General features: G+C 43.2%; 1 protein-coding gene across 1 annotated transcript; it reads right to left on the bottom strand.

Annotated features, from left to right (window-relative positions):
• Window positions 1-9,235: 9,235 nt before the first annotated feature.
• Window positions 9,236-10,255, bottom strand: Gpr33 (G protein-coupled receptor 33). The gene has a single exon (XM_027416324.2). The coding sequence runs from the start codon at window positions 10,253-10,255 to the stop codon at window positions 9,236-9,238; it is 1,020 nt and encodes a 339-aa protein (XP_027272125.1).
• Window positions 10,256-10,669: the final 414 nt, after the last annotated feature.

Raw genomic sequence — 10,669 nt, 5'->3', positions numbered from 1 at the left:
TTCATCTGAGGAGGGTGGTCTCAGAGCCCAGACTCACCAATTCAACAACTACCCATCTACACATTCAGGGCTTTGAGCCGGCACACGCCAACATCTAACTGCTGGAGTGAATGAAGGGACCTGACTTGCAGAGTCACGACAACATGGTCTACATGACTTGGGGCAGCAATGGAATGCCCCCCAGAGTTTCTGCGGGGGGATTCAGTGTTGATAGTGTACCAGAGGCCAGAGGCCTTGAACCTGACCAATAACACACTACACATTGAACATTTGCTAGGAGAGCTGTTTGGATAAAAGAGTGTACTGCTTGAAACACAGCAGCTACCAGTGCCACTAAGACAGTTGAGAGGCAAAGACAGAGGAGTGAAATGTTTTGTTTATTTTTTAATTGAAATTTATATTCTTATTTGTATATTATTTTTATTATTATTTTCTTCTTTTTAAAAATCTTATTTTTATTATTTCCTTGTTAGTTTTCCTTTGTGGGGGTGGACACTACAGGGTGAGAGGTGGATTCGGAGGAACTGGGAGACGGGTGGGATTGGGGTGCATAATGTGAAATTCCCAAAGTATCAATAAAAATAAATGAATAAATAAATAAATAAAGTGACAATTGAAAGCTCTGTCAACTATGCATCATGTCAGGATGCTTTATATAGTGTGTTTGACCAATGCAGATTTCATTTTGGGAGATTATTATTGAGTCATTGGAAGATAGTTGCCCTCCTCCAAGGTACCTGAAAGTGAGCTGCGAAGGACCTGTGTGAATTCTGACCTCTAGACGTTTGCCATCCACATGAAGACTCCCAGGAAGAGGAAACAGATTTTTATTTGTTTGTATTTTCATTCCTAGCTTGCTTGCTGTTTTTGTAGAGGACCTGGGTTCACTTCCCAGCACCCACATGGTGCTGGCTACCCTTCCACAGCTTCAGTCCCAGGGGATCCAGTGCCCGCTTGTGACCTCCACAAGCACCAGGCACACACGTGGTACACAGAATGTGTAGGCAAGCAATGTATATAAAACAAAATACGCCTTTTTAAAAAGTGCCTGCAGTGAGAATGGTTTGATGATGACTGTCTATATGCAGGTGAAGGGACCAGCTCCCCTTTCGGCAGCCCTAACGGCCGAACACGTGCTTGTCTGACCTTGTTCTAGACACTAGAAAGTCAGATGCCTGCCTCATGACAAGGAACCAATCAGAAGTTAGCTGGTGGTGCTATGCTTTACGACCCTGGGTGTACTTTACAGACAAGCACACAGCAATGATGCAGAGCATAGCAACCACCCTGGGAGGGCCTATGGGCCATCACAACCAGTTGGCCAATCAACACAGGGCAAACCCTCCAAGGCTGGAGGCACACCAATCGTGAGCCTGTGCGTACCCCTAGACACTCCCCTTACGCTGCCCTACAAGATCTCTTGGGAGGCCCTAGGTCTTGTCTTTGTGAGCCATCCGCTGTGGCGGGTGGGTGAAAGACCCGAGCTAACATGGGGTTAGCTCGTTAAATTACAATAAAGCCTCATGCAGTTTGCAGCAAGCTCTCGAATCCGCCTGGTGATTGGGGTGAGCGGGGTCATGGCCTGGGACCCCGGATACCTGAGTTTTCCGGGGGTCTAACACAGGAATTTGGCTTGCTATTTGTTCTTTTGCTTTTGCTTGCTCTCTCACTAAGGCTACCTGAGTCCTTTCTGTAGGATGTTGCAAGCACTCAATTTGATGGTTTTCTCTCTATCTGCTTTTTATTTCTTAACCTTTGCTTTTGATATACTTAATAAATGCACACAAGCTTGAAACACAAGTATGGTATCACAGGTCCTTTTCCACGTGGAACACCTTTTTCCCCCCTAGTCCTCTCCTGCTTTCCTTTTCTAATTTTTATGAAACACTGAATGTAATTAGGGCTGCTTTTACAACTGTGAGTGTAGGGATGTTTACTGGAGTGTAGTCAGTATACCAGTGGCTACCTGTGGTGTAAGCTACCACTTGCATCAGTGAAGAGAAGGACTCCTGTTCCCCAGCAGCCATTTGTTATTAATAGTTTTATAGATATTTATTATCTTGTGATTTTAGAATTAAGCAGGAATCCAGGCCAAAAATGTGTCAGAATGCCCTGCTCCACCACTTGGGCAAGTTATATTGTAGCCAGAGGGCAGCTGTAGCTCACACTTGCCTTACTCTTGAACATGGTTGACACAGTCGGTCACAAGTCTACTTCCTACAAGATTGGTTTACAGCCTGTTTACACATTAAGCTGGTTACACTTTGCTAAGTACTGAGAGAAGTATAAGGCCAAACTTAAAGTATGTATAACGGCAGCTTGAACCAAACTTAAGGGACCATTCAGGGCATTGTCAACAGTCAAATAATGTATTTTACATCCACCACTCTGAGAAAGTTTATTTACAAAAGTTTTAAAAGGAAATTCTTTTCAAATGAATGAATATTGTGTGTGTATTTGTGCGCTTGCCACAGCGTGCACATGGGGGTCAGAGAGCAACTTTACGGAGTTGGTTCTCGTTTCGAGTTTATATGGGTCCAGGTTGCCTGGCTTGCACTGCAAACACCTTTACCTACTGAGTTATGCTGCTATCCTCAAAGGATTATTTTTTTAAAGGTGATTGCACAGGAGAGCTGCAGAGGATCCTATTGTATCCTGAGCACACTAGTAGCTGAGATTGTTACACTTGCCTTAGCCTGATGGGACAATGGGAGGGAATCTGAAACCCAGAGGCAGACACTTACATAGGCCTTTAAGATAAGGGGTTGATGTGTGTCACACCCTTGTACAGCTTCAGGGAAAGACCTGACTGGGGCAGTGAGGGAATAAAGAAAAGACAAACACACAGACACACACACAAAAGCTTAGATTAAGTGCACTGGGCTTTCGGCTATATAATAAACACGCCGAACCCTGCCTATCTGTTTTAACTTCACTCTTTTGGGGTTTCCTTTGTTCCCCACAAAGCAAAGCCAGGTCCGGATGACCTCCTGAGGAGAGAGCAAAGGAATATGAATTTGACTTATTCTGCAGTTTCTCTTTGTTTCCTGCCAGAGCCCTTCTTAGAAAAGCACACAGAATGCAGAAAACATGGGGACTCTAATGAGGTCAGGAAGAAGTCAGGCTGTCAGGACAGAGAGCAAGGGGAATGTCTGGTATACTGACTTAAGTGGTCTTAAAGGTCACAATGGGCATCTTATTTGCTTGTTTGTTTTTCTTTGTTTTTCGAGACAGGGTTTCTTTGTGTAGCCCTGGCTGTCCTGGAACTTGCTCTGCAGACCAGGCTGGCCTCGAACTCACAGAGATCCATCTGTCTCTGCTTCCCGAGTGCTGGGATAAAAGGCATGCACCACTACTGCCCAGCCACAATGCATATTTTTTGATTTGTTTGGGAAGACAGAGATAACTACTGTTAGCACTTCCTTAGTTTCTCCAAGAGTTCAGAGAATTGTGGTTTGACTTAGTTATCAAGGTAAGATGAATCCAAGTCTTTGACTTTTCTTCTTGCTTCCCTCATTTTCTGGCCACTGGGGATATGGCAAGACATTTAAGTAGAATGGCTGCTGGAATCTGACCCTATGGCCCAAGTCCCCTGCACAGCCCAGTGAGCCATGACATGAATGGGTGGAACTACTGTCTTCATCAGATCATGAAGGCTTGAAAAGGCAGATTAGTGGGATCCACTAAGAACCCAGAGCTCCAGGGATCTCCTGAATCCTCTGGATTGGGGACACATAGAATCACATTTGATTTGACATGTAGAAAAAAATAAAATGGGCAATCTAAAATATGTATTTATTTTATGTGTGTGTGTGTGTGTGTGTGTGTGTGTGTGTGTGTGTGTGCCTGAGTGTATGTACACCACACACATGCAGGAGCCTGCAGAGATCAGAAGAGGGACTGGGTTCCCCAGAACTGGAGTTACCAATGGTTGTGAGCTGCCATGTGGGGGCTGGGATCTGAACCTGGGTCCTTGCCCACGGTGCCCTTAACCACTAAGCCATCTCTCCGGCCTCTAAGGAACAATTTGTATCTTTGAGTCTTCTAATAAAGTAAACTTGTGACTTGCTGGATCATAGAGATTGCAGTAGTGACTTGTTGACCCACACCTAAATCACAGTGCCATTTGCCTGAGATGGAAAGGGAGGGCAGTCTTATCAGACGCTTGTTTGCTCACATTTGTAAATGCAGCCAGAGACACTGCAGTAATTTAATGTCGAGATCAGGCTGTGTCCTACTCTAAGCGGCTCTGTGTTGTGTAAACAGTGATTTTCAGTTTATGCCTTGCCCTGAAAAGCTATTTTATAAGTAGCTTTTGACTTGTTTTGAGGTCAGATGATGATTGCATACCCGAGTAGGGACTTGAACTTGTACTGCTCACACAAAGATGATTTATTCCTGGGAGTTGACAGGGAGCTGCTATAAATTTATTGGTACAAACTGAGACTATAGAGGTACATGGGCATATTTAAAATTGTATCAGAAAAACTGGGGCCAAGAAACTGAAGCAACAAAAGACCAAGGAAAGTTTGATACACTCTCACTTGGACTCCATGAAGGCAGACACCTAACACTGCCATGGCACCGCCCACTCCTCCCAATCTGTCACCTGACCACCTAGTGTGTGGCTTCAGGGACTGACAGGCAAAGAACACCTGACTGATGCTGGGGTCTGACAGGGCCCACTTTTATTGCCATCTACCCACCTTCCAGTTTGTTCTTCTGGACCTATTGTCCATCTATGTTATCATTTGTTTGTCTGTCCTTGTCCTGTCTTTGACTTCTGAAGCTGGCCGCAACTCAAGCTCATTTCTGACTTGGCAGCCCAGAACAGCAGCAGCAGCATCACTCCAGAGATCTCCAGGACCTCACACCCTCTCCTAGCCTGCCTGACCCCAGCTTTGGCGTCTCATGCTTCCTTGCCTTTTCAAGCATTTACAGCTATTCTGTCTCCCTGTCTCTGTCTCTCACTGTGAATATATATTATATATATATATATATATATATATATATATAATATGATTTGATAGTAAAAGCCAAAACTTAAAATTTTAATAAGGGAACCTCCAGCAGACTTTATTTTTGGCCAGCAACGAGCTCCCAAATCAAGATATTAACTTAGCTCTTATTTCTTGCTAGCTCTTGTAACTTAAATTATCCTTTTTCTCTTCATCTTTGTTTAGCCTTGTTTTACCTTTATTTCCTTCTGTATATCTTACTTTCATTGTTTCTCTTGTCTGTCTGGTGGCTGCCTGGCTTCCAGCCCTGGGCATGTCCCTGTCTTTCTCCCTCCTTCTCTCCTTCTCTCTTGAGCCTAGATTTCTCTGCCTACTTGTTCTTTCTGCTCGGCAGCCCTGCTTATCCCTCTCCTGCCTAGCTTTTGGGGCGTTCAGCTTTTTATTAGACCACTCAGGTGCCTTAGGCAGGCAAGGCGAAACAAATACAACACATCTTTATATAATTAAACAAATGCAGCACAGACAATTGTAACATACTTTCACATAGTTAAAATAATATTCTGCAGCATAAGTAAATGTAACACATCTTTGCCTAGTTCAAGTAATATTCTACAACAGGAATCCGTGTTTACCTAAAGGAAGATTGGAATGTCTGGCCATAGCACCTGGTGAGTTTAATGTTACTCAATACATCCTGACACGGTAGGAAGACAAAATTTGTTCAACTGTGTTTCTGACATAGCACATTCATTGTACTTAACGTGCTTAAGTAAGGGCACTCTCAAGATCCCCCCCCACACACACACAAAGTGCAGACTCCAGGGTTGGTTAAGAACTGCACTCATGTGTTCATCCAATTGCTAATAAGCATTCATGTCAGGTGCAGAGCCAGGTGTGGACACCTTTGAGGAGGGGTCTGCTCTTTTTCTTGGGAAGCTCAGAATTTAGTGAAGAGAAAAGCAATGAGGCTCATTAGAAAAACTCGTTTGTTTCCAAACTGTTATACTCTTGTCCTCATGCCTCTCAATGGGAAGGTGGGAGAAGACAAGACATTAAGGGGAAAACATTGCTTGGAAAGCTGGGGCTAATCTAGACTGGGATACTGTCCCCTAGTTTAGGGAGAAAAGACAAGGTGTGCAGTATTCCAGATTTGTCTCCGGATGACATCTCAGAGTCCTGTCTCCTCTGGGAAAGATTGTTTCCTAATCCGCAGGTGAGTTTTTCTTCCACACACCCCCTCCTGTCTTGCTTTCAGAGCTCTCTTTTAGATGGTATATTGCCTTTGGGGCCCACAAGCTTCGCTTTAGACTTGACCTCCAACTATAGTTGTATCTTCTTTTTATTTTAGGCCACAATAAAAGTGTCTAGTCCTTTAAATACTGTGTTGAGCCGCATTCTGCTGGGTGTGAAGCTGATGAAACTCCCATCAGCCTGTGAATGAAACTTACCCTTTTTAAAAGGTGTATTTGCATTTTAATAGCAACCCTTTAGCTCAAATTAATTTCTAATTGGCAGAATGTGTAAATTAGTTTTGGTGAGGAGGAGAGGAGTTATCTCCTAATTTTCTGTGTTAAGGAGTCGCTACTCTGAGAGTGCTGTAGTCTCTCACCTCTCAGTCAGGCCTCAGCACGATGCCATTTAGGTTCTTTCCCTGAAGTGATCATGTTGAAAGGCTTTTTAGGGTAAATTCTGTGAACATGTTTCAAGCATCTCTTTGCGTCAATCTGTACACGCTACATGGTGGCTCGCAACCATCTGTAACTCCAGTTCCTGGGCTCTGATGCCCTCTCCAGCTTCCATAGACACCTGCATGCATGTTTGTGTCGCACATATATGCATGCAGGCAAACATGCATATACATAAAATGCAAACAAACAAATCTTAAAGAGGTTAAGAATCACATGTGGACTACACCAGCCTAGGATGACAATAGTCTTAGAAAGAAATCACTAAGTGGTGATGAAGTTGTATAGAAACAGAAATTTTCTTACAGTTTAAGTGGGAATGGAATGTGGTATAGATTGTCAATGGTTCCTAAAAAAATTAAACATGGGATTACCATTGGCGCTGTAATTCTGTTCTTAGGGTATGTACCTACAATAAATGAGAACAAAGGCCCAGACGCTTGTGCATAAATATTTGTAAGTATTGTTATTTACATAGTCAAAAGATGAGAATATATTTTTAAAACGTACATCTAACACAATGGAGAATAATTCAGACATAGAAGAGAAGGAAGTACTGAATTCTATATAGCATATATGTGTCTTGGATACTTTATGCTAAGTGAACTGAGCCAGATACAAAAGGACAAAGATGGGTTCACTTAGGTGGACTACCTATCTTATCTGAGGTAGGAGAACTCACAGAGACAGAAAGCTGTCTGGATGTACTGGGCCTGGGGTCATAGAAGGGTGACAGAATACTTAATGAATAAAGAATTTCTCTCTGGAGAGGCAAATTTTTTCTCTTTTTCTTTTCTTTTTTCTTTTTGTTTTAAATTTATTTTTATTTAAATTAGAAACAAGCCTGCTTCACATGTCAATCCCAGCTCCCTCTCCCTCCCCTCCTCCCCCGCCCCCCACCAACCCTCCACCTTATCCTCCCCTCAAATACCCAGGGATGGTGAGACCCTCCATGGGAGATCGCCAAAGTCTGTCATACCATCCAGGACCCAGGCCCTCCCCTGTGTGTCCAGGCTGAGAGAGCATCCCTCCACGTGGAATGGGCTCCCAAAGTCCATTCATACACCAGGGATAAATACTGGTCTACTACCAGAGGTCCCATAGATTGCCCAGGCCTCCTCACTGAGACCCATGTTAGCGGGGTCTGGATCTGTCCCATGCTGGCCTCCCAGCCATTAGTCTGGGGTCCGTGAGTTCCCCCTTGTTCAGGTCAGCTGATTCTGTGGGTTTCACCAGTTCGGTCTTGACCCCTTTGCTCTTCACCTCTCTCTCTCTCTCTCTTTGGTTTTTTGAGACAGGCTTTCTCTGTGGCTTTGGAGGCTGTCCTGGAACTAGCTCTTGTAGACCAGGTTGGTCTGGAACTCACAGAAATCTGCCTGCCTCTGCCTCCCGAGTGCTGGCTCACTCCTCCCTCTTTACAACTTGATTCTAGGCGTTCAGTTCAGTGTTTAGCTGTGGGTGTCTGGGAGGCAAAATTTTTTGACAATAGATAGTGGTGGTGGTTTCACAACATTGTAAATATAATGCCAATGAAGTACAAAGTAAATGGTGGAAATGCCAAATTATATGCTTCATATCTTTTTTTTAACCACAAATAAAAAAGAATTAAAAACAAAACAAAACAAAATGAAAAACAAAAACCACACTTCTATCATGGCCAGTTGCTTATTTCCTTGGGACTGGTTTATTTTATTTAATTAAAAATTTAAATGACATCCTGTAGGGAGCCGTCCCTGCATTCTCCATTACAAGATGGTGCCTGCATCCGGCAGGCACCGAATGTAAACAAGATTATTGCGCAGGCGCTGGGTAATTTTCCATTCCTTGATCTCTGCCTATTCCGTGGCGTCATATGGCCCGATGAGCTACAGCCAATCATGGGGTGACACGTCCGAGGCGGCGGTTGCCAGCCTTTATTAGGGGACAGGATTCTTGGCTTGGGGGTCTCCGCTTTTGTAAGCTTATGCTCTCCTCTCAAGACGCATTAAAGCTTTACTGCAGAAGGATCCGAATGTCCTGTGTGGTTCTTGCCGGCAAGACTATCGCGCGGGACAACATCCTAGTGTATGCATGTGTATAGGCGCGGGCGCGTGTGTGTGTGTGTGTGTGTGTGTGTGTGTGTGTGTGTGTGTGTGTGTGTGTAGGTCAGAAGACAACTTGCAGGAGTTCTTTTGCAGGAGTTCTTCACAGGTCTTCTACCATGTGGGTCCCAGGAATAAAACTCAGACTTTCACTCAACACCAAGTGCCTTTACCAACTGGGTCATTTTGCCAGCCTGTTGACACTATTTTAATTTTTACAGATCAAGTTAGAACTGACTAGAAGAAGTTAGACTATGTTTAACTATAGGATATATAGAATACAAAAATCAATGGATATAACTCTAGTGGTATAATTGACAGAGTCCATGTTTATTTTAGGATCCAGAATTCATTTTTAAAATATAAATTTTATTATTTCTGTGTATGGTTGTGTGTCTGTGCATGTGGGTGCCCATAGAGGCCAGAAAAGGATGCTAGATCTCCAGGAGCTGGGGGTTTTAGGCAGATGTGAGTGTTGGGAGCTGAATTCCAGCTGAAGAGGATCCAGAACTTAAATTTCAGTTTCTGAGTTTAGGTTTTGTGCCTTTTCTGTGGAAGAATCATCACTGACTGTTGACTTAAACAGAGCAAGAGTAGATTTCTTGAAAACCTTGAAATTCTCCCCTGTGAATAGATAGAGGATGGGAGAAAAGACAGTATTGAAGGTAACAGTTACCACTGTAAGTACCAGGATCAACTGTAAAAGTAGTGAGTGGTTCATGGTGAGGACCAAGCCACTGTATACATGGTAAGGCATCCAACACACGAAGAAAGAGATGACAGCAGTCATCATGACTTTGAAGGGCTTGTTGGATTTAAAGAGTCCCTTCTCTTTCATCTTGGTGGCCACTCTTTTGTAGCAAAAGACGATGACAAGGAAGGGCAGGAGGAAGCCCAGCAGGAAGCGGCCAATGAAACAGGCTCCGTGAATCCATTGCCTTAATGTTTGCTTCTCTTTGTTCTCCCAGTTAGTAGACACAAGGTAGTTATTTTGGCATATCATTCTCCCTTTATGGTCATCATGAGTCTGCCTGAAAACCAAATAGGGGATGCTGAGGATAGTGGCAGAAATCCAGATTCCCAGGACTATTTGGGAAGCCCAGCGTAGGCTTCGGTGCCGCTGGGACCACACTGGGTGAAGGGTGAGAAGATACCGATCAACACTGATGGCAGAGAGCAAGAAAACAGAGGCAAACATGCTCACAGACAAAGTGCTGTTGAAGACTTTGCACAAGACAGTTCCAAAGGCCCAGTGATTGTCTTGAAGGTAGGAGGCAGCCATGAATGGCAGAATCAATGTTGAAATAAAATAGGAGAGAATGAGATGAAAAAATAAGAGAGTATTGACAGTCCTTTGCATCTTGAATTTCAGCATCCATAGATAGAGGCCATTGCTGATTGTACCGACTATAAATGAAATGAACAAAGAAACAGCAACGACTATTTTGGGGGCAGGAGTTGGAATATCAGTGCTGTTTCTTATGAAAGTGGGAACATTGATCACATAACCAGAGGAGTTGATCCAATCCATAATTACCTATAGAGGGAGGAACAAAGAAAAAATGAAGAATAGCAACAAGGATTAAAGGAAGAAAGTAAAGTAGTAACTTTGGTATAACAGTAGCCCAAAGGATAATATTTGAATAGTGGCAAGCATAGTATTTCAGTAATAATACTTATAAATTATTTTCTAATGACTATTCTTTTTTTAAAATCAGAAATTAAGATCACTCTTATTTTAAAAATAAAACTAATTCAGATGGCATACACTAAATACCCATAGATTGCATTCCTCCCAGAAACAATTGTATTTTTCTAAGCATGAGATGCTACAAATAGATTCCCCTCTTAACCTAGTTATATGGTATTATATGGTATAACAGTGAAGACTGATCTTCATAGAGGAGTCTAGGGTCACCACTAGATTATCAAACGCCTTCTGAAG

The sequence above is a fragment of the Cricetulus griseus genome, chromosome 5 (genome assembly GCF_003668045.3).
Source record: "Cricetulus griseus strain 17A/GY chromosome 5, alternate assembly CriGri-PICRH-1.0, whole genome shotgun sequence".
Lineage (NCBI taxonomy): Eukaryota > Metazoa > Chordata > Mammalia > Rodentia > Cricetidae > Cricetulus > Cricetulus griseus.
The sequence above is the reverse complement of the archived record's forward strand: the minus strand, read 5'-3'. Positions and strand labels throughout refer to the sequence as shown.

Coding starts and splice junctions, on each gene's coding strand:
- Gpr33 (XM_027416324.2), bottom strand. CDS start 10,255: ATGGATTGGATCAACTCCTCTGGTTATGTGATCAATGTTCCCACTTTC.